The following is a 24651-nucleotide window of genomic DNA, read 5'->3' on the forward strand; positions in this document are numbered from 1 at the left end:
CAAAGACAGTGTAAAGACGCTGTGCGAACTTTTCCATATCTGCTATCACTGATATTTTGAATTACTGCTGTATTGAATGACAATATGGTTCAGATACTTGCGAACGTAACAACGTGGTTAGAATCCGTATTCTAAACACGAATTCATATGCTACTATGTGGTAATTTGTGTTATGACTCAACATCATACTATCAATATTTTCTGACTTGTTCCATTAATATAAAACTGAAGCCAAAGGAAGAACGTACGTAATATACTCTATATTGACTTTTTCTGAGATTGTTCATGATATACGAAAGGTGCGCTGACCCACGGACAAACTGAGGAAGAATTGTTGGAAATATTAATACCATTTCAGGTACCGCTTTTTTTTCAGTTGGGTTACTGAAACGTTACATTAGGCACTCACAAATACAAGCGTTAACATATTTCTCGGTTGCATCGATACAGATCATTTATTTCTTACGACTGATGACAGTGTAACATCTACGGTGATAAATTGCAGATATCGCGCGAAGCACAGAAGCTACAGAAATTGCGTTAGTCGCAAAAATAAAGTAAATCACCGGAGTAGCAAAAATCGCAGAAATAGCACAGGGGCACAAGTTGTAAATTGTTGAACTGCGATTCTTAAATGTGAAAAATAGCAGTTCAGAATCAATGTTACCGGATAGTAGCATTCATATAAATTACTGATAACGGAAAATCGCAGTTTAGCCTAACCCTAATATAGCGCCATTCGACAACCGGGTCGCCGCTGCTTTCCCAGCAGATTGCGGCCGGGTCGGCAACAGCGCGTTGAGTCCACGCAGTCCCAAGAGCATCTAGCTTCAGCACATCGCCGTTCCACCTGCATTTTATGGCTACCTATCTCCAATACGGAACTTGCTGCCCGAGAATCGTTGACAGTGACTCGTTGCGTTGCGATCCATTACGCTGACGGCTAGTGTGAATGGCAACATTCGAAATCCACTGTGGGATGTTCTGATGCCCAGTGTGGACCGACCTCAACGAATGGTGAGGATTTCCGACGGCTCCCTCCCGGGCTGCCCCGCGTGGCAACGCCGCCCGGTGGGAAGGAGGCTCGGCTTACCCAGGCAGAGGCGCGCCTTGGACTCGGCGCCGTGCGTGTGCGTGCCGGAGGCCTTGACGACGGTGCCGAGCCCCGGGTCGGTGCGCACGGTGCAGTGGCAGGCCTTGTTGGTGCAGCGCCACACCATGTCCCCGCCGGGCGCGTCGCGCACGTGCCTGTACTTGTAGCCGCCCAGCACCAGGCACGGCAGGCCGCGCTTCGTCGCCGCCAGCTGCAGCCTCACGTCCGTCCTCTCCGCCGTCTCCATGGCGACTGCCCTCACCCGGCAGCGCGCCCGGCTTTTGACTAATTGCGCAAGCGCGCACACTTGTCTGCACGTACCTTACGTCGCGCTACCCGGGACGAGGTTTGTGCACGACGGCCGGTACTGCCTGCGCAATTTCGAGACAGTTTTGCTAAGGACGGAAGCTGGGCGGCGCGCGCCTGCGAGTCGATCGATAAGAGCCGGTGTGGTGCACTGGGCGCCGAGTGGGCGTCCAGCTGACCTGTAGCGGCAGACCGTGGCGCACCGCCCTGTATTTGCAGGCGAGCGATACCGCGAGCATGTGCTGAGCGATACCGCTCCTCCACCAGAACAATAACCTAACCACAGAAACAGATTAAATAGGAATATGTGCTTAAATTGAATCTGACTGGCCTTTGAGAACACCAACGAATATCGACAGAACCGGAACTTAAGTTATCCTCATTGCCGCCAGAGGGTAGCCGTGCCCATCTAACACACTGCATGAGAACAACGCCACATGCGTTAGCCGTATAAGAGGGATGTTTCCGGTTCAACAGTAACTTTCCGACGGTCGCGGCGACTTGCCCAAATAATCGAATTTAACCCCAGCAATACCAGTATTTTCAATAACGTGTATTACCATTTGCTTTACGCTCATCATACTAAAAAAACCTTCGTTAATTACTGTAGGATTATTAACATACTTTTTGAAGTGGTACCGATGTGTATAGTCCTGAAGATATTCAATATGTCATTCATTGTGGACAGTCACAACTACAGCGGCGGAATTATTTATTGCGTCACCTTCTTTCGCGGGTGTTTCCTTCAGGTTATACCAACCCACTGTTGTTAAGCCGTCGATTACACATTCTTGCATATATAGTTTCACTCCGTACCATCTTTTACACCAACATCCAACTGTTTGTTTCCATAGTTATTTACAATGAGGCAGTGTCCATACAGTTATTAGAACAAGCAAGCTGCTATACCTGCTCATGCAACAGTTGATCTGCGAGCGCGGGGGGGGGGGGGGGGGAGAGAGAGAGAGAGAGAGAGAGAGAGAGAGAGAGAGAGAGAGAGAGAGAGAGAGAGAGAGAGGGGGGGGGGGGGGAGAGAGGGGGAGGGGAGAGAGAGAGAGAGAGAGAGAGAGAGAGAGAGAGAGAGAGAGAGAGAGTTAGTTTTGGTCACCCTACAATTTCGAGGTTACTGAAAATATTCAAAAATGCAAGGAGGAAAGTTAAGTTGATCGTGAGAAACGAAGAGGTGGAAAAAAAGACGTCTACCGTCAAACAAGATAGGACACTGAAAAAACTTTCTCACATGGATCGTCCCCCGTCATCATAAAGCTGTTAGAAACAGACTGCTAGAATCTGCATTCGCTGCCCGTTGACCTAGAAAGAAGACTGATGACAAAAACAATGCGGCAAAAGCTGCTAAAATGAGCAACAGCACATGCGACACTGGAGATGTGGAATTGAGTAATCTTTCCAGAGGGGTCTAAATTTAATCTGTATGGGTCCAATGGCAAAGTGTTCGTGCATCGCAGAGTAAGTGATGAATTTTTGCCTTACTGTATAACACACACAGTCAAACATTAAGTACGGCAGACGGCTTGGAGATGTATTTCTACCCATGGAGTAGGTCGTCTGGTCTTCATCAATGGCACAGTAAAAGGTTTACATCAACATCCTTGAAAAGAAGCTTATGGTTACAATAAGAGACCAACTAGAAATGTTTTCCATTTTTCCAGTTAGCCTGCGACTTCCTGAACTTGTGCCATAGCGTTGAAAGCTGTAGGATCCCTCCAAATGCGTCAGATGTGCACTACACGTCAGGTAAGTGTGTGTGTGTGTGTGTGTGTGTGTGTGTGTGTCGCACAGAGGGTTTTTAAGGTCAGGCGACACTCCAACCCAGATAACGATTGCTGTAGGAAGCCAGGAAGTATCGGTGTACGATCAAAAGAAATTATTTTTTGTTTGTGAGGAGCTCAACGGCGTGGTTATCAGCGCCCGTACAAATTCCTAATCTTTTCACTGTCCAGTCCCCCCTTTTCCTGAATGATGATGGAATGACGAGGACAACACAAACAGCCAATTCCCAGGCTCAGAAAATCCCCGACCCGGCCGGCAATCGAACTCCGGACCCCCAATCCAGAGGCAGCAACGTTACGCACTAGACAAGTTCCGGAGGAGAGTATTAAAATGCTAATAGTCAACTGCCAAATCGTTGCTATAAAGTGCCAGAGGTTGAAGCGCTCATGAAAAGAAGTGAAGATCACATGAAACCTGGTTGAAACCTGAAACTGATGGTAGAGAGATTTTTGGGAAAATCTCTCTATCCAAAGGATAGGCAAATGGGAAATATTTTTTAATGGAATCCAAAGTTAATTAAGAATTCTCTCAACTGCGGGCATTAACGACAGTGAATCTAGTTATTGTCAACGTACAAGCAGAATTCTTTCAACTTCTCTGTCCTTACCGTGTATACTGAAAAAATATTAGATATTTTCATGATGATTATTTCAACTTCGATAGTTAAAATATGGAGAATACGGGAAGGACATCGCGTTCCGTATTTTTTCCTTGTTCTTTCATTTGGTGAAACATTCCGTTGATCGCGTCGATGAAGCTCCCCAATTTTATATTGATACTGTATACACAAAAGGCGATTAATTTATGTCATGGAATTTGCAGTTGTGAAGTATCTAGACAAATCTTTGCAATCCGATGTTTCGTTACTCAGCGAATCGAAATTCAACACCTTCTGCTGGATTCCATCACTGTCAGTAAAGTACTGAACAATTAAAGGAATCATCTTTTCTGCCTTGTGGTCCGATGCATCGGTGTTATGCCGTAAAATGAAACTTCTTGCAACGGTTTTATGCATTCGGATACGGAGTTCCAGGCTGTTGGCTACTTTGTGGCGACTTGGCAGTCAGGATGCATTGCGGCATTCAGTTTTACAGTACAGTTATCGAAGTACACGACACTATACACTTCACACCCCATATATCCGCACTGAACACTTCGAACATTACCAACTTTTCGTTATGGAAGAATCGTTTTATCAGATCACTATTCAAATGGGAACTGTCCGATTCTTCCGCGTGGCGCTGTTTAAATACGAGTAATATACCTGTACTACTGAGAAAGGTTGGCTGGTTGATTTAAAGGCAGGATCACACAAAGAGGTCATTGGTCCCTTGTTCCTAATAAACCAATGCCGAAAGTGTGACAATAAAGCTGCTGTAGAGGCATTGTTGCCCAACACCGAAGGCAGGGTGCTGGGAAAGTAAAGTGTCTGCCGCAGAACGGTTAAAAGTGGGGGCAGTCCAGCAAGGGGTGGACGACTGTCATTTGGGAGCCACAGCGACACTGAGGTGGGTCCTCGCGACGGAGTAGGTAACTCCGTTAGCCACGTATGGCCAATGCGGAGCCGGCGAAGGACAACTCATTCCCTGCGAGACGCCTGGATGGTAGACTTTCACACATTCATAATTTGTTGTGCGTGCTGTTAAGCCATTCCGTCTCCCAAAGCCGGAAAATTCTGTGGTGTAAGTCAGAACACAGGTCAGCTTCGGAGATGCCTATCTCCAGAAGCGGTTTCCGCGTCGCCTGTTTGGCCAGCCTGTCGACAAGTTCGTTGCCGGGGATTCCGTCGTGTCCTGAGGTCCACACAAACACCACTGAATAACGGGACCATTCCAGAGTATAGATGGACTCCTGAATAGACGCTACCAGAGGGTAGCACTGGTCGATAGATTGTAGGCTGCTCACTGAGGCAGTGTACAGGAGAAATGACTCGCCAGGACATGGGCGGATGTACTCAAGAGCACGAGGTATAGCCGCCAGCTCTGCAGTGGAAACACTGCGGCCAACTGGCAAGGAGTGCTGCTCAATATGTCCTCCACGAACATATGCGAAGCCTAGATGACCATCAGCCATTGAGCCGTCGGTGTAAACTTCTTCAGAGCCCCGGATGACGCCAAGAATCGAGAGGAAGTGACAGCGGAGAGCGGCGGGGTTAACGGAATCCTTAGGGCCATGCAAAAGTTCCAGACGAAGCTGCGGCCGAGGCGTATGCCATGGAGGCGTACGTGAACGGACCGCAAGTAGAAGTGGTAAAGGGAAGGACTCCAGTTCGGAGAGAAGGGACCGAACGCGAACCGCAACCGTTAGCCCCGGTCTGGGCCGCCGATGCGGGAGATGGACTCTACTGGAAAAGCCTGAGGATTTTCTCATATGATGGCGCTAGATCTAGAAGGTGCTTCCATTGTCCATACAGGATACGCGACATGTAACACCATCTGCGATACTACCTTGTCAACATGAACTTATTGACATAAAACTGAGGGCGCATTTACATGTTGCTCTAATAGATGGAGTTAATTTCGTACTTGAGTCAAGCGCGTAACAGTATTTTGCATAATGAGCCAAAATTGGGTCTTGGCGGGGCGCCGGGACAAGATGGTCCACAACGGTGGCCTGATATATTCGACGATGTCCTTTGGCTACACTGACTAAAGGATTCTTCTAAGAAATACCAAATTAAGGTAACCTGAAGATGCCTAAATAAGGCGAAACGCGTGATTGACAATAAAAAAATAAAACTGCAACCACGACTGTTTTTAACCAATACTCTTACACAATTGTATGGTAACCGATGTTCTAGCTTGTGGTGCGAGCTATCCTACGGCAGATAACGTCACCACCACCCCGTCGGCTAATGTTCGTACAGTTCAACAAAGAAAGTGAAAGCATTCGGGAAATTCGAGCTTTTTGTACAGAACTTGACAAGAAATTGTATTGTTAGATTTCACATTTTGTCTAGATGTCGAATGAAATGTCGCAGAGAAGCTAGACGAATTACGACCACCAGGCAGCTGTGAAGATGAAACAAAATTTAACCTCTTGTCTCATCTAACCAGTATTTTTATCCCTAACGTGTACAATAGGGCTGGGCTAACGATACTCGCGTTCTAAGAGGTTCGAGATTTCCCTATACACCGTAGCGTTCCAATACAGTATCAAGCCTTTTCGAATGATCACGTAACATTTGAACTGCTCTGCAGAAGTCAAAGCGATATTTGGAGTGCAAGCCATGCTGTCTGGAGTACAGTCAAGTACACGTTTTATGCTGTGCGTTACACGCTCATCGACTCAGTGAGAATATGAACAGCAGCTTTACTGCGGCATTTAGGAGGTCCCGGAAAGCCCTATCTTTCCAATGTTAAAATCTGTGCAGGTCATTTATTGCAGTATTGGCTACAAATTACCACAGTGATTTTTAAAAATCTGAATTCAGATTTTAGATTTTTTCTATTGTAATTTTGTTTATAAATTCAACAATATACAGGGTTTTTTTTAAGTCTGTAGTAAGTTACGCAGAAGGGGCTGTGTAACATTTCCTGAAAATTTGAAACAAACTGGTTTGATAGATACCGAGAAAACATGTCATTTGTAGGAAAAAATAAAACTTTTGAGACTAACGACAAGGTTAGATTACCTTTTTAGTGCATTCCAGATCCATAGGATTGAATGTCTTCATCTTCCGCAACTAATACTACAGTTTCCTCTTTGTCCTCCTGTTTGCTTAGGCTTCTATTTCAAGGCTATTTACAGACCTGTCAGCAGTTCAAAGACGTTCCTTGTCGAAAGCAAGCATCGTTCATACCATGCCGAAACCTACCTTCATTCCAATATTCCGAAGTACTTTGCACCTTACAACGTTGCCGTCATTGAAAGTAACAACAGCATCATATGCACCAAAATGAAGTGTTTCTATACACTAACGAACTCTTGGGGATTCTTGACCGTATAACACTATTTACACTTTCATTTGTGTTTTTAATTTTTATATGAACGCACTTTTTCAACAGTTCAGATGCTGCTATGTCTCTGAAAATATGTTTCAATTAACGCATAAGGCAGACTTTATGAGTACACTTCATCAGCTAGCAACCCCTTATTGTACTTACACGAACTCTCTTCTCATCTGGGACACAAGTAATGATGGGGAACTTTCAGCTGTTGAGAGAGAGAGAGAGAGAGAGAGAGAGAGAGAGAGCGAGAGCGAGAGAAAGAGAGTGAGTGTGTTTTTGCCTAATAGCCATTTCATAATAGTTCCGTCTTTCGTCAATTACCCTGTCAGTTAGCCCTGCCTTCCAATCCAACCCTTTAAAATCATTGAGTTATTGTTTTTTGTACGAAGCTTTCGATCGCCTAAGTCTTGATCCCATTCGTTTCTCTTCGTGTCCAGCACACATTTCTGCACTACATTACCACCATAGGGCTTCAGTTCTTGAATACGTTTGAAACTATTAGAATTATCATCATCGCCAGGTAATTCAGATATAGCACTTTTCCAAATGCAACAGAACGTTGAAATATACTAGGAACACCAGCCACTTCCATTCCTCCACTACTGCCACTATCGTTACCTGTGCAATTAATTTCTTGTGTACATTTTTCGTGGACACCTACAGTATTGAGATATTACTGCTACATCAAACTTTCCCTGTACACATACTGCTGGAAGATACACAATGAAAAGGTCTCTATTATCACTGGTTTTTAGTACTGCCTCTTCCACAGCGTTCTTCATAGATGTATACAGAAAACTACTTTAGACCTATAAATCTACTGTATAAGGGGCGCTCAAAAAGATACGAACCGGAGGCATAATTACAGAAACCAGTTCCTGTATGTTAGAAATATTGACCCTGGCTGTTGAGACACTTGTCCCACTGTGACACAAGGCGGTGAATGGCTGTCTCAAACGTCTCCGCACGTACAGCTGGACGACGTCGTCCCAGGTGAATCGTTTGCCCCTCAGAGCCTTTTAAAGGGAACCAAAAATGGCTGATCACAGGGGCATCATCAGTGAATGCCCACCGTTGCTCGCAAACTTTGACCAACCTTCGCCAAGCGATCAAATCAAAACGACCAGGCAATCTCACCCGTGGGGTCATTCTGCTCCTAGACAATACAAAGTCTCATATGGCCAGCACAGTCGCGACACTCCTGCAGAAATTGGAATGGGAGGTTCTCGGCCATCCTCCGTACAGCCCGGACCTCTCTCCCTGTGAAGGGTAAACGATTAACCTCGGACGTCGACGAAGTACGTGCGGAACTGGTTAACATCGCAGACCCGGGAATTGTATGAGAGAGTCATTCACCGCCTTGTGTCACGGTGGGACAAGTGTCTCAACAGCCAGGGTCAATACTTCTAAAATACAGGAACTAGTTTCTGCCCGGTTCGATTCTTTTTGAGCCCTTATAGTTCGTAAACTTTGTGATGGGGTTTGGAAGATTCATCATGCCACTGAAACTGCACCCTCGCCAATTTTATGCAATCTGATGTACATGGATTTTGCTACCATTTTCTTCATTTGGAGTTACTGCAACAGTATTCCAAAAGGTGGTCATGTATGAAAACTTACCACACTTCAGTTCTATTTCGCTGACAAGTCCTAAGTGATTTATTATAGTGTGTTCCAGATAGACTTCAGTACACTGAATATCTTTCACAGTTTGCAAAAATTCCGTTGAGAGCTGTCATACCAAATTCATTCACACGCGATTTGCCCATAAAACAGTCATACTTTTCACTAACTGAACAAAATTTTACTCCGCAAAGTATTTTCTTTCTCTCTTTCACTGTAATGCTATGTTGTAGCACCATGGATACCGTTCACTGTTATCGTCTTCATTTTTTTACGGTAATAACGCCTACCTTTATCTCTCCAACGTTTGTTCTCTCCAATGATTTCAGAGAATTTCTAGTCACTTTACGTTTACCCAATATTATCCTTCAATAAAACTGACTTCGATGAACAGAATTCACTACGAATATTTTAGGGATAACGAAAGAGTAAACAAACATGAAACACGCGACAATCGAACGAGCGATATACATCGAACTATCGCAGATTAGCCAAAATACTTATTTTGTAACACGTATTTTCTCTCCCATCATTATTAATGCACATGATGAGCATGTAGATTACAACATTAGACAGCAATTTAACAACGCCACAGGGGGTTACGCCCATGCGAACATATTTCAAAAATATTTAAAAAATAGTTTTCTTCTGAACTGAATAAATTACACGTCAATTGAAAGGAGGGAAACAGTAGATTTTTAAAATGCAAAGAAGTAAAAATTGACCATTTTATGATTTTGAACCTTTCTGAAGTCTCGTAACTTGGACAGCAACTAACCTGCAATTATGTGAACAATTTTAGCAGAGAGAGAGAGAGAGAGAGAGAGAGAGAGAGAGAGAGAGAGAGAGAGAGAGAGAGATAGAGAGAGAGAGAAGGGAACAATATAGCCTTGAATGTCATTTAATGTTTGAACAGGAAGAAATAATGGTAAAAGGCGGGCGACACGCTTCTTGGGTGGTCTGATGGACAATGTAACAAGCTCCAATCTTAGCTAACATACTAGTGTAATTAAAAACAACAGTGATGAAAATTCGTGACGAAAAGAGTAACTTCTCTGAGCTATGAGCGGCGCAAAAAGCGCACTGCTGGGATTTCACCATGCAGTTAAATAAATATTGAAGCCACTGAAGGTCTCTGAATCTCTGTACGTCTTCCATATATGACACCGAGGAATACGGCACATTTCAGTACTGTTACGTTCATAACGAGGCGATCAGCCACCAAAAAGTTCACATTTCGTCCTCGTCACAAAGCTTCGCGCATTAGTTCCAGTACGTTTGGCAGCTGAAGTGTGTTATTTCTCGCGACATCTCTTAACTTGGCTCCAGAGATTACAGTATTAAGATGACAACTGTGACAATGACTCATGTACAGTCACCGCGAAAATTTTTTGCCATGTGTCAAATACGCTTATCACTCTGGCTAGTGAGAGACCACATCTGCCCAACAAAACAAATGGGCATATTCCAAGGAGTATCTTATTTTCTATTTTTCTCCAAAAAAATTAACCTTAACTTCGAAATCTTGAACAGTCTTAAAAAATATTCGTAATTAAGAACGTGTATTTGCAACGAAGACCAGAATTTCGCGTGTGATACGTAATTACAAACTACGAGAGTGCATATTTCATTACCTACTGCTGCGAGGAAAACATCAATGCTGATTTTTCTCTGTAATCTTGTGAAAAACAACACGCTTCTAGACATTAATGGGGTTCCGCGCACTTGTTTAACTATGAAGCAGAAAGCAGAGTTAAACAATTTCGCGGTACATAAGGACAGCGAGACACTCAGAGCTCAAATAGCGCTTACAGAGACAGTAACTGACACGATACTTCAAATAAAAACCACATAACTACAGCATGATTAAGAAAAACGTTGAAGGCTGTTAATACAGCCAAATGTCTTAAGTTTCATTTACAGCGAGATAGTAACAAGATATCTAATACATAAGTTGGACCTACTTCCACGAGCGGAACACCGGTGTACCGGAGCCACTACTGCTGACAAATCGCGTTTGTGTCGGTATACATCAGGTATATTCTTATGATGAACGGAGTATAGCCGCAACAACCTAAGGCTCTGCTTAAAATTCAATGATTTCGTCAAACTCGGTAGAAAATAATTGTAAATTTTATCACTGCACATACTCCTGTTATATTTGAACAAATCTGCAGTAGTAGTTCTCGTATAATAGGCTACTGGACTGTATGCATTACAGACATGTTGCCTTAAGGAAAGGTAACAAAGGCGAAAAATGTAGTTCCGGAATAACAACATGACTGAACCAAGTACAATATTTCATTCATTTACGAGAAGCTAATGATCCACAAAGTAGGGTGCAAAACAGAATTTCATTTAATACCATTACAAAAGCACATAAAACGTCACAAATCAGTTTGAAAACATGGTGGCAATATTCAGTTGAAACAAGGAGGAAAATTAATAAGGAATTAAACGCCTAACAAGCAATATATCGGTAAACTGCGTGTAATTGCTACCGCGAGAACAAATTATATGGAGACGAGTATGAGATTGTACAGTCAGGCGTCACCAGATCTCGGAAAGAGCAAAAGCTTCAGAATTGGACACAATCATTATATTTATCTCCTATTTGTTGCCGCTGTTAGAAGTAATCTGCATCCCAGAAGCTATCTGAGTTTGTATTCCACAGTTTTTACCATAAAAACCAATAGGAACCCGAGATTTCCCGAACTGTGACAAACTGTTCAACAGTTCCAGCCAGTCGTGTTAAAGACAAAGGCCTAACAGTATACTTACTGACTTAGAATGTAAGGAAGTTAAAATGTTTGAGACTTATTTATTATTGTTTGTACGAAAGTGTTTGGAATGGCTGCAATACGGCCGCAGACACAATAAGCCGACCAGTGCCAGTCACAGCCATGGAGGTAAGGGAAAGACCTACGCTGTATGTTGTTTTGCAGTCAGAGTAGGCGAGGCCTGCCGCCATTTTAAGAGGCCCAAAACATTAAGTTTGCTGTTTACTATTTCTTCTTGCTCTTTATTTGTCGTATGCATGTGACAACTGTTTTAATTACTAAGAACGACAGTGCTTGCATTTGTAAGTGCTAGGGAGGCAATTTGAAAGATTTTCCGTTCTTGAAATCTTATTTCCTCTAGTAATATGACAGATTTAGTCTCGTTAATGTAACTTGTATTTACAGATGCATTTCTAACAACAAAGAATGGAACGCCATGACGTTAAAAGGACGATTTCGTAATTTTATTCCAGTTTTACTATATTTGAATCGATGGCAAATGAAGCAGGAACTCCGAAACTAATGCTTGTTTGCTTACTGGTCTGCTTCTTGTTAGTCACATTGCCAGTTTTCAACGCCGTATGCACATCATTTTCAATGTTCACATTTGTAATAAAACTTACGTGTTCTTTGCTAGCCAATAAACGTGTGCAATGTGAAAAGAAGCAAGGCATGCTGTCGTATATTGTGCAAGTCGACGAACATTGAAACGTTAAAAGAATTGCGTAGATGTCTACTTCCACGTAGAATAGAGTTCTTGTTTTATTAAATTGTCAGTGTATCGGTTTCACTGTAGTTTACATATCTTTTCACTTTGAAATTTTACCTATGATGCATCATTCACAGTGTAGCCAGTAATAGCAATTTACAGGGCAAAAAAGGTAACTTTTTAAACATCTTCCAACATTGTGGAATTCTACAAGTGTGATTAATGGAAAGACCCTGCAAAATAGGTATTTTGCTAACACGTATGTAAGTAATTTTTTTTAGTATTGTGTAAGAGCTAGACCTACCTTTCCAACAGTAGCCTATTTCCTTCTTTTTCAGGAATATTTCTCGCCAGCAGCTGTCGGTTTTTCAAGAAAAACAAAAAATAGCACAATTGGAATTTACGTTTACTTTGATGAATTTCATACTGAAGTTTTCAAAAACGCGCGCGCTCGCACAAGCCCATTGTCTCTAGCTGTTCTAGCCAGAATCTTGTTTATAGTTGGGCAGGAAATGTGAACAACGAATAATTATCGGCGGGAGGAATTGGGGCATCAGATGCTGCCCCAACAATCTGCGCAGTTACGTAGCCGTGTGTTGTGCGGGGATGAGACCATTGACAGTGTGGTACGGATATCTGAGCGTTTGCTATTTACAAGGCAATGAAAACACACAAGATAGAAAAGAACGGATACTGCGTAAAGTAAGGCAAATCTAAAGTTAAATGAAAGAGAGAAAACCATTACAATAAACGTTAACAGTGCAGCCATGATTCACGTACACGAAAGAAAATAAAAATATTGTTTGAACGGCCCCACTTTACGAATAAAATGTGATTCCATTGAACTTCAGACTACGATCGGATTGATTAGTGCACCCGTAAACAACGTATAAGCTGGCATTTTTTATGAAACTACCACCTCTCCACACAATGTAAAAACTCGACACGGTCGATACAGGGCACAATCAAGTTATACTGACATCACGGAGTCGCATCACTGCGGTGAAACATGGAGGTATCAATGCGGTGAACCTAATGTTTTGGGCGGCTACTTAAAATAACTTTTTTACCTCCATGGTCATAACGGAGGACAGCAATGTGACGAAGATTTTTGGCGCTTAGTGTTGATCATCTCTCGTCCTCCTTACGCATTACTTGTTAATGTAATTAACTGGAAAGTTGAAAATCGAAAATGTTATCAATGTGTACTTCACGTATAATGGATCTGTGTGTAGTATGACGTCAAACTGTTAACGTCTGTCCTTACGCATCAAGGCAAGAGCAGTGGCAACTCAAAATATGCAATATTTAAGAAAACTATTTAAAAGAATTAATTCTATAACACTTATAACCAATTAGTTTAAGCTTCAATTAAATTTCAAATCAGTATTGTTGGCAGTAAATTGCATTCGTGATATTTTTTGTGCTCGTTGGGAAACTTCACTCGTAATTTCGGTGACAAACTAAAATTGTAGTTTTACTAATTGGGGCAACTTTTCTTGCCGGGGTGCGGTACGTCAACTGTATTAAGTTACGAGTGTTCTAAAACGCGAGAACGCGAAAAATTTCTCTGCCTACTAAATCCTGAAGTATTAACGGATTTATGAATTTGTGGATCAACAAAGGGTCAATTTTACTGTATGTTTAATTTACCCCGCTCAACAGCAGTTTGAATTTTACGAAAGCGTAATCATTAGACCTGATGATAAAACTTGTAGCAAAAATCCACCGAGATACACCTAATCTTTGGTTTATCAGCAACATCAGTTTTCTCCATGTAAGCCTCGTGACTGAATTCAAAGTCCGTTTAATGGAACGTAATTAAAATTCTACCTCCGTTTTACTCCTTGGTCACAAGATTTCCTAATACTTTCAGGCATACTGGGAGGAAGTTGTCAATACCTAAGCTTGTTACCTGATCCAGGGGACTGTAGCAGCGCACATCCCTGTTACGACTCGCCAGAAACAGTAACGTGTACATTCTATGGGATTCGCGTAATTTTTCAATCATATTTGCAACATGCTGTGAATTTGATTAATACTACGTTTCACGATGCACTGTAAAAACTAAACTAACCACCACCAGCTTTCTAAGTCACTGCTGTAGCTTTAACAACCATGAAGTACTTCATACTGTTTTGTATTACAAGAACATAGGTGTAAAGTTACCGAAGTAATGATGTTCTTATGCTACAGAACACAAAGATCGAACCAGATTTTTGGCATTCACATCAACAAATTATTCAACTTCATAAGCTACTTTCAAAGTGTCTTCTACGTGATACTACGAGTTAGGGTTAATCCCTGCTGCAATATTTTGGAACCATTTGCTCACATATATGCTCAGATCTGGACAATCTCCACGTGCCAGCCTGACTGCTGTTGACAGTCGTGGGAAATATTCTTGGAACTGCTCCAGGCCTCAATCGCGGTCGTTGCAAAGCAAGTGAATGCGTAGTTCCCGACTCTGTACGAAAATAGCCTGTCTCTCGGCGTATGTCGCCCTCTTCGAAGTGTAGCTGACACACCTAGAGCAAAAATTTAACACGTCATTTTGCTAACATTGTGTTCCGATGCACTTACGTTTTGATAGAATGTAATTACGTCAATAGCACACGGTCCTAAACGAAGTCAAGAAGTGGTTACAGTCCACGTAGAGTACGTGCCTTCGTGTGTATACTGGGTTCGAAATTATCTCGAGGGATTGCGGCAATCCATTGCTGACGAAGTGCTACATCCTTGGGAAAGGAGAATAGGTTCACGTTGTAACCTCTTCTATAATTCGCCCTGCAATTGGGCACGCAACATTGCATCACCATTTCTTAACCTTACGCTGCTACGGCCGTAACTGGTCGGCGTCCGCGGCTGCAACGCGGGCTTCTCGCGTGACGTCACAACCAGCTTCCCAGGCGGTGTTGCCGCGACTGCCGCCCGTGCGGCCCTACAGCTCCACACCACGCGAGTGGAAGTTTGGCGTCCGTGCAGCTGCGCCTGCGTCCTTGTGGCTGTGGAGGACCCCAGCGGCCGGCACGCGCGTCATCTCTGGTCGATACCTACGTGGGGCCGCAATCACCTGATGGATACCTGACAAATATTCCCACTTCAAATAGTGTATGTGTAGCCATTTAATACTTCCCTCCATTGCGGACAGTCTTTTATGAACTGGCAAAGAGCATGCTAGTTGTATGAAAGTACAATTCCGTGCCAGTCACTGATTCATCCACCACACGTTTCTACGAAACTATCACGACTTGAAAAGCATGTTACGTAACTGCTTCTAGGGACAAGCATTGTCGATTTCTTGCAAACGCATCTTGTTCTGGTGATATTAAGTTGAATTAGCCGCAGTAGCTATAGACCCAACATACCACAGACGTTGTCTGTAAATTACGATTGTCGGCGAGTAATTACCCATTGTTGCGCGGGGCTGAATAAGTAGTATTCTAACACGGGAAACGTATGAAGAATAGCGTTGGGCTGCACTATGACGCGGAAAATCACATATACTTATCACTCTACCTCAAACGACATTAAGAAGTTGTGCGGCAAAGAAATCAATTTCTTCCCATAAGGCCTGTTGCGGATGATCCGTGCTCCGCGTGCGGTTGGCGGGAGGGGTCGATGGCTTACACAGACGGGCGGATGCACGCGGTTCTGCACAGTCGACCGTACACGGACTTCCATGCACTAGGACATCGTTCTGTTTGATCACATGTATAAGGGTGACCTCGCTGCAATTAAGCCTGTCTGATGTACAAAACGAGAAATTCCACACGCGAGAGAAGGTGGTACGGAGATGTACGAAAGGAGCGTTCGTCACACTGTATTCCGATTTGCGCTCCGACGAAGACAAATTTGATAAATATTTTCGTATGTTTTGCCGTCTCTTTGACGAGCTTGTCGGCAGAGCTCTCAAAAGGATAGTTACTAATACGTCAGAACAGGTAGCAGCAACATTAAAGTAAGAATATGAATTAAGAGTAGGGATTACGACTAAATGTATTTAATGATTCAAAACTTTACTACAATTATGTATTACATTTGGTAATACAGAATCTTATATTTTTATTACAACTGATGTCGACGTTGATTGGGCTTGATGGGGAGTAGCAACTTGCGTGTTCGGTCGGACCCTCGTGATACGGCGTAGATTGATTTTGATGCTGTTGGTACATGTGGAGCACATGTGAAGGAGATCAGTGGGCAGTGGGAAGACCTGAATGCTGCTGTGGAAGGAGGGGGGTTTACGTTTTAAGCTTGTCTGATTAGTTTGTTTAGTTGCAGTTGAAGTACTTGACTAAAGAAGGCAACAACGACGCATAGAATCCTCGGTAGTCTTCGTCCTTTTCCTTTCTTTTAATAACGCGAGCAAATTATCTTCAAATGTAGTGTTCTTGATAGAATTGTCTCTCTTGAAGGCCTGTTTTTCAGTGTTTATATTCGATCGGACATCATGGACTTGTTCTTCATAGGTTTCGTCTCTACTTTTTTCCGCGAGTACATCGTTGTTAGTTATCATTATCTTTCACAGCCAATTGTAAGTCAAAGTTACTCTGTTTGTGCTTCAGAGAGACGGTCAAGAAAGTGTAGTTGATCATGGTAGACGTATTTTGGTCTCAGTTGCTACTGACCTGGACTGTTTGATTTATTTTACTACGGATTTTAAAATAGGCATCCATGCAGTTTTTCCACCTCGTCTGGAGCTTATAACAAGTACAAAGGTCATAAATCTTTTATTAACTGAGGACACATCCATCTGTTATTTAAAGGAGTATTACATCCAAGATTTGAGATAGGATTACATCTAAAATTAACTCTACATTGCTCTGTAATCGTGAGTATGTATCAAATATATGCTTTATACTTCACATGTATAATGGATGCGGATACATTTACGGATTTTCATTACTCTTATTAAATGGATGCATCAACAACTGGACAGATTACGAGACAAGTACGTGCCACTTATTTGGACTAGAAGAAGGCATGTCAAAGCCCCCAAAGGACAAATAAGACGAAATTAGAAACGATTTTCTAAGTTTCGCCGTTTTTCTCATTGTATCGGAAAACATAATTCTAGTATAACCTCGCCATTGTTCTCACGGCCATCTGTGACTACTGCTTCATGTTAATTGATGCCTCGCAGTATGTTGCATTTTGCGTGATTTTGTTCGAGCAAGGGCCAGATCCAACTGAGACACCCGGTACCTTACGCGATTTCGAAGATGTGGCAGAAACTACTACTGTCAGTAGATCGAGTAATACTGTGCGCAATAATTTTGTGGAGTATTTTGTTGGTACAGGAGCTGTTCCTTGACAGGAATAAAAAATTCACTGAATACAAGCCACCTGTCTCAAAAGACAAATATTTGCTGTTGTGTACAATTTTTCTACATAATTATCCATTGTGCTGCGCAGAAAACGAACTTGTGAATTTAATTCTTTAACTATAATGCTTTGCATTTCGTACAGAAAAACAAAAATACAAGGCTACTATACGTCTACTTACCACGTTTCTTCTAATCTGCCTCGTTCAAACCTTCAAAGCCGATTATTATATTTCCACTGGCTTCTTGCCACGCCTTCAAAGAAATTTCACAGACATTGCAGTCCCCGTGCGACGGGTTTCATTTGTAAGGTGGTCTTTCAACTTCACCAATTAACATGTCGGTATAGATGTCACTAGGCATTGTGGAAAATTCTGAAATTGTACTCGTATTGCCACGCCAGTGGCATGCTTCTGCAGGTAACGGTATCCGCATGACTGTGCACGCGCCAACTTGTTCCTACGTATTTGACTGACGCGGAAGGGCTGCCCGTGGGAACCATCCGCACACACTATCAACCGCGTGCGGAACGCGGGCCATCCGCAAATTGCGCAGGGCTCAAAAAATGTACGTCGACGAATTTACATCAAAGATTTAAACCAGTTTAAAACAAAGCATGGGCGAAGGCATGTTACGTACATTTTCCGTGTTTATGGTACTTTTGATGGGTAAGCGATTAGTACTTTTATTAGGTACTTGGCAATAGTACGAATACAACAAAATACTTGTGTGTTGTACAATTTACTCTATTGTATTCTACTACGTAACAATCAAATGAACGGCATACACAAGTAGTTAATTCAGTTCCTACTTTTGTTAAAAATGCAATTAAAATGATGATTGAGTTCCCTTGCGGTAAAAGTCTACTGTGAAACAACCACATAGAACTGAGCTTACATGTTCTCAAGCTGTAAATGTTTTGTACATTATTTACATATAATTTTTCTCCACCCAACCACAACACTGAGTCACGTGTGTCACTGGTCGCACAGCGATAAGCATGTCTGATTTTCCACGTCAAAATGTGTCAGCCACACTGCACCTTTTATCCCAATTTATTTTATCTCTAAATTATCTGTATGTCATATCTGTAGCTACCATTGTTATTGGCATAACCTTATGAGGTTATGTTAACGATCTCACAGGCGTTTACGCCGGCCGATGTGGCCGAGCGGTTCTAGGCGCTAGTCTGGAACCGCGCGACTGCTACGGTCGCAGGTTCGAATCCTGCCTAGGGCATGGATGTGTGATGTCCTTAGGTTAGTTAGGTTTAAGTAGTTCTAAGTTCTAGGGGAATGATGACCTCAGCAGTGAAGTCCCACAGTATTCAGAGCCATTTCAATAATTTGACCAGGCGTTTGCAAAAAATCGCCAGCACGTAACACAAACAGTTATTTAAGGCATTTTCATTAAGAGACATTCTACAACTGTGCTGAAATTTAAATTTATGTTCTACTTTACTGGTTCGGTTTGGAAAAAAAAGAAAAAAAAGGGTCCATGTCATGGACTGAACTAAAAGATTAAAATTATTATACAAGATGACGTCATTATCCACTAATTGCAGCGTAGGTTTTTATTCTGCCATTGTGATTTCGGCGATACGCCGGCCTCCGGCAAAAATAGTCGATGCCATGTACCACGGCACATATTTTATACCTAACACGTAGCAGTACTCTTGTAGGGCTGTCTCCTAATCCATAGCAATGGAAGCAACACCTGTGATCAGTCAAGTGATATAATATCTCAACTACTTTGATGCAGATTTAAATAAATCTGACGATACATCAACATACAATGGAGTTAATTTTTCTACTCTCATGAAATTATTTGTATGTTACATACGACTGGCGAGAAGCAGCAACTCTGTCGCAATTCTTTTAGGCAGGATCTTTTACGAAAAGTTCTCTCAAATGAAATGCCAACAGTTTATTATACTACCTAGTAAAATGAAATGGATGGCTTTTGCTGTTCCCGCAAATGGTTCTTGCTTACCCTATCAAAAGCCTATATATCTCGTGAAACTGTAATTGCGGACATGCAAAAAGTTTGTCTCCCAGCAAACTGCTATGTATTGTCGTTTGACGGCACCACAATCTGCCTGATAACCAAAAATATACCTCTTTCTCATTCGATTAGTCAATGAAGGTTTTTCTCTATTTAATATTACCTATATTTTGTTCTCTTTTTCAACCTGCGTCATGTATAAATGGTTTGTTCGTGTCTACGAGGTCTGAGCCTAGAGGAAATTAAATTACTTGGATGTTCGTTCCCTCAAGTCTTTTCGTCCGAGAATTACCTTTATTCAGACCAGTTTCCGTAGCTAGCAAACTCTAATAACTTCAAAAAACATCATGTGATAGTATGGCAGCCATTACGTTAATAAAGACGAGACAATTCTTAAGTAATCATCGTACGACGAAATTATTAAAAGACAAACTCCACCTTAATGGGTAGATTAAATACTGTCGCGCCCTTTCAGAGGTGATATATACTTGTCATCCTTAAATATGAAACCCAGGTCACAAGGTACGACATCGTTAACGTGTTCGATCACAGTGCAGAAGGGCCAAATAAGCACATGTTTTATGTAGCACACACATATGGGGGCCGGTTGAGGCCCAAACGACACAAGAAGCTGCTTGGTGCGTCAAGCTCAGAGGGGCGACGTGGTGCTCCTAGTGCAAAATTTGTTTCGGGTGTATCACAATCAGAAGAGAAAGCTACCCAATTCCTCACCCACTAGCTTTAAATAAAATTTTAACGACCTTACCAATATCAAGCCAAATCTATGAGAGGAAGACGTGGGGTTTGTAGCGCAACAATGCTGTGCTCAAAAGATCGGAGCATGAAAAAAATTATTCATTTCTATGACTGGCAAAATCGATTAACATGGCGTGATGTTACTACTTCTACCTGACACTTCATCAAGCAAATAATAAGCAACATGATGCTCATCACTGAGTTAACATATCAAGTAATCATCTTTATTCACTTCATATGATAGTTTTTAAGCTAAGAATAATCTTCTACAAGTAGTTTTTATACAGAGTAGATATTCATTTACCTGAAGTTGGTAACTGTTACTGTAAGAAATGTCCAGAACATAAACACACTATACATTTAAAGGAGATAGTTCCGCAAATACGTGAATCTTTTCGGACAATGTGCTCGTAAATTCGTCATTAGTTAAGCAATGCTCTCTACATCTACAGTTACACTCCACAAACCAATCCAGAGTGTTTGACATTCATTAGCTGCTTTTAAAGCACCTCATGATTCACGAAACCCCTTGTCGCATCTCTAAAGGCACATACACACTAGGCCAACGAATGACTGACAGGATTCCGCCGCTCTGATAACATGCCGACGTTTCTCCCAGTTTGTAACAAAGCAGAGGACTTGGCAGTAGTTGCATTTGCAGCATTTATTTTAATGCAAGAAGCTGATCATGAGAAAAAGAAGGAACGACGATGGTGGACGCCCTCTTTTAGAATGTGGGCTAGTTCATAATTTTTTCCCTAATGAAAGCTACTGATTTCGAATGGTTATTGAACGTGTAGCCCCTAAAAATTCTCAAGTTAACATCTCTTTTAGGAGAGCTATACCTCCAGCAGAAAGTTGATAGTCAGTGCTAGTTTCTTTTGGTTGTTCACAGCGGAAAGACGTCACCAAAGGCACCATTTTCTTTTTCATTCCGTGCATATCTCTTAAGTACCTTGGTTATTTCCCGCAAGCGCATAGCCCTTTAGTTTGTTTTTAAAATTGCAGTTCGTAGATGCCTATTGAAATTCCATTTCACGATAAAATTATCAGCTTCAGTTCACGTTCCGTATTCCACTCTATACGGTGGTATTTTTAAACACAATAGATAAACACCCTTAGCGAGAGCAAGCACTGCCTGCAGGAAACAGACTGTTTACAGTTTTTTTCCGGACAGCCACATGTCGCACTCGATACGTTTTATTGACTGGTATCGCCATGTAACAGCCAACTACTGCACTTTATACCGTAAGTTACAGAAACCTTATGAAGCAAGTGTGACGTACGGCTGTCCTGAAAAAACACACATCCGTTCTAGAGACAACAAATTGATACTGAATCATCGAACATTTGACCGGCGCCCACACAGACGCGTCCCTAAAACAACAAACCGTCAACGTTTTGGCGCTACCGCCAGCAGGCCGAACCGCAATCCCGACCGACCGCTTCGTTGGCTCGGATTTGCCGCCCTTACACACTAAGCAAATCTCTGGCAACATATATTGGGTGTCCTTCGTTGGTCTCGTGCGTTATCGCTGAAGTCTATACCATCGAGTCTTGTATCAGACTTGTCCGCTCCTCTTGCATCTAGCGACTCCGGGCTCCACTGGGTTTTAAACTCTGACTCAACACAGCCCTCTTCGTGACGTAGCAGTCGCTCTAGTTTCTCCAGTGGGCCAGTCGGCAAGTGCATTTCCTGTGGCAGTATCTCCGCACTCCATTCCTCGGCGAACTACAAAATTCAGCAAGAGTTTAAATATTGCTACTAACTGGATGCAACTTTTAATTTTGGTATGCGGCAGTTTACAATAGCATTTATGTTAATAACCGCTTTTTAGGTCGAGTAAATGTGATACGCATAAGAGTACAGAAAGTCCAGCCATCTGCTGTTACGCGCGAAAACTATTCCTATGGGACACCAAAGTAGACCAATACTCAACTTATGTCGCAATGGAATTGTGTAATTGGCGAACTTAATATTTCAATAAAACCTTGAATCTTCTATAGCACAAAAATGCTACGTAACTTTTACAATTAGTTTTAGTATTACTAAACCCTTATTTTTTTCCAGCATGGCTTTCAGATTGCAGAAACACACGTACAGGTATCAGTTTCCAGATAACTTTCACACTGTTGACTCGAAGACGATGGAAGTGCAGAAACCTTTCTTAGATGCACTGATGAAAATGAGGTATCATAGGTAGATCGATGTTTCGTAATCAAATGTCTTTTCAAATTTGTTGTGGACCCTCCAGTGTACGAATATGACTGTTGACATAAATTACACCTTGCTTTACATCCTGGCTCCTCTTTGTAAAAAGCCCATAGCCTGCTTCTTTTCCGTTCCATGGTGATTGCACTACACAATAACAAAATTTACTAAATTAACGTTAATGTTAAGTAAAACAGTAGAACGAGTCATTATAAAACAGAACTAATCTTTCCACTCACCTCAGATAACAATATAATACTATAATCAAAATTAACACTTCGTTAAAAAAAGTCGCGAAGTCAAACTATGTGATTGAGAATAAGTTCCCGCACTACATCGCTCGCGTCGCCTACTGCAAGCACGAACGGTATCGAGGAGTAAGGAACTCGAGGATTCCGAATACTGCCGACTCTAGCCGAGACCGACACGAACAGCAGGCGGCAAAGGAACATGGCGACTGACCCGTATGACTAGCCCCGCTGAGACTAAGAAACTGGAGAAACGCGAGAAGTGCCGATTCGGAATGAAACATGTGGGGAAGAAGACGGGAGAGTAACGAAACGTTACAATTGCTCAGAGTGACGAGGATAATGCATCGAGGAATATGGAAAGTACCGACTTGTTCCGAACTGCGTACGCGGAAGAAAACATGCGAGCAGCGAAACGGTAAGAGACTGATGGCATATTCGTTAGTAACGAATGCACACGATATGTAACAGCCATGGTGCAAAGCAAATAAAGAATACAATATTAACAGCACAAATACCTAGCCCTCTCCTTACATAAATATCCTGTCGAGTTGCTAGCGATAGTTTTCACACTGCCACGACAACACTAGCACCTCCTTCCGGTACTATACCTCTAAAAACAGCTGTTATTATTAATCTATGAAAAACGTCCACGTGAAGTCGTCGCAGTCCTACCTTAGCCACACAAAAATCGATTCCCCGGTTGCTGCCCTACTCTTTCCTTTCTTCCAATCTCTCGTGCAGTTTGTTCGCATAAAACGGCTACTGCCAATTACTACTATCCTCATCCTTCACTTCAATCACTAAATGCCTCTAAGTGTTGCGGAACTTGAATAAATAGTGTCATTTAATGCGTAAATCAAAGGCACAGTCCCTTCCTGAAAGAAGATTTTTGTTCGGGTTAGGGTGTCCGATTGTAGTACCAGGCTCGCTCTCCCTCTCAGACCGTTTTAGTGGGGATATAGCTTCAAGATTTCTAGTTCGGTTATTGTGAAGCAAAGCTTCGGAATCATCTGTAGCATACCGAAAACGGAAGTTTGAGTATGACACAGTGGCGATGAAACATTTGTGATGGCTTGCACTGGCAGTGTCCGTGTTCAAAATTTGAACTGGGAGGCACTAACAAAGTGTGACAGCTAGCGAGAACACTGAAATCTGTTTCGCTCAACGGAATCAAAGAAATCTTGATAATTTATAAAGTGCTTCTGGCGGAAGTCTGCTGTTGCAAGTTCCGGCGGGAAAAAACGACTAGCGCACCTGTCGAATAAGAATAGATAAAAAAATGCGCGCGCAGAGCTCCTTCCCGTGCTCGACACGCGAGTGGACCCTGTTTCGACTCACCGTCGGCGTCGGCGCCGGTGACGATGTGCAGCACGGCCCTGGAGACGGGGGTCGCGGTCGGGCTTGCTGGTGTTGCGCGCCTCCCACTTGAGGTAGGTCCATTTCTTGCGCACGTCGGTCTCGGAGCGCGGCAGCCCGTCTGCTGCGGAGACGGCGGCAGCCACGTGGCGCCAGCCCTCGGCCCACTCGCGGCCGCCCGCCACCCCCTGCAGCAGCGCCGCGCGCTGCTCGCGCACCGCCGCCAGCAGCGCGCTCACCTCGCGCGCCGTGAAGTTGCTCTTGCGCGGCCGCGGCCTGTACGCATGCGCCACCGCCTCGAGCGCCTCGGCCGACTGCGGCCCGGCCTCCACATTCCACGCCTGCCGGCCCAGCACATCGGCCGCGTACGGTCCCGCGTCGGCCATGAGCGGAGCAGACGGTCACGACGCGCGGTCTCCGTGGCTCACGCTCGGCGACTGCCGCCCGCCCGGCCTCCGGCGGCCGCCGCTTTCCCGCCGCCCTGCCCCCTCCC

At 43.1% G+C, this 24651-nt stretch overlaps 1 protein-coding gene across 24 annotated transcripts in view; it reads right to left on the reverse strand.

Moving 5' to 3' along the window:
- The window catches only part of LOC126284806 (protein bric-a-brac 2-like), a 437302-nt gene that overhangs the window by 61929 nt on the left and 350722 nt on the right, over positions 1–24651 (reverse strand). Inside the window, exons 1-2 of one of the 24 annotated variants that reach the window (XM_049983983.1) lie at positions 22791–22908; positions 22442–22698 (exon numbers count right to left, since the gene is read on the reverse strand). The exons of 20 other annotated variants lie outside the window; for them this stretch is intronic. In XM_049983983.1, coding sequence (XP_049839940.1) covers positions 22442–22688 — 247 coding nt within the window. In that variant the 5' untranslated portion in view covers positions 22689–22698; positions 22791–22908. Of the gene's footprint in view, positions 1–1093; positions 1343–14587; positions 14781–14918; positions 15257–22441; positions 22719–22790; positions 22909–24651 lie in introns of those variants that run through there. 3 more of the 24 variants (XM_049983984.1, XM_049983979.1, XM_049983985.1) reach the window with 3 other exon arrangements.

The sequence above is a fragment of the Schistocerca gregaria genome, chromosome 8 (assembly GCF_023897955.1).
Source record: "Schistocerca gregaria isolate iqSchGreg1 chromosome 8, iqSchGreg1.2, whole genome shotgun sequence".
Classification (NCBI taxonomy): Eukaryota; Metazoa; Arthropoda; class Insecta; order Orthoptera; family Acrididae; genus Schistocerca; species Schistocerca gregaria.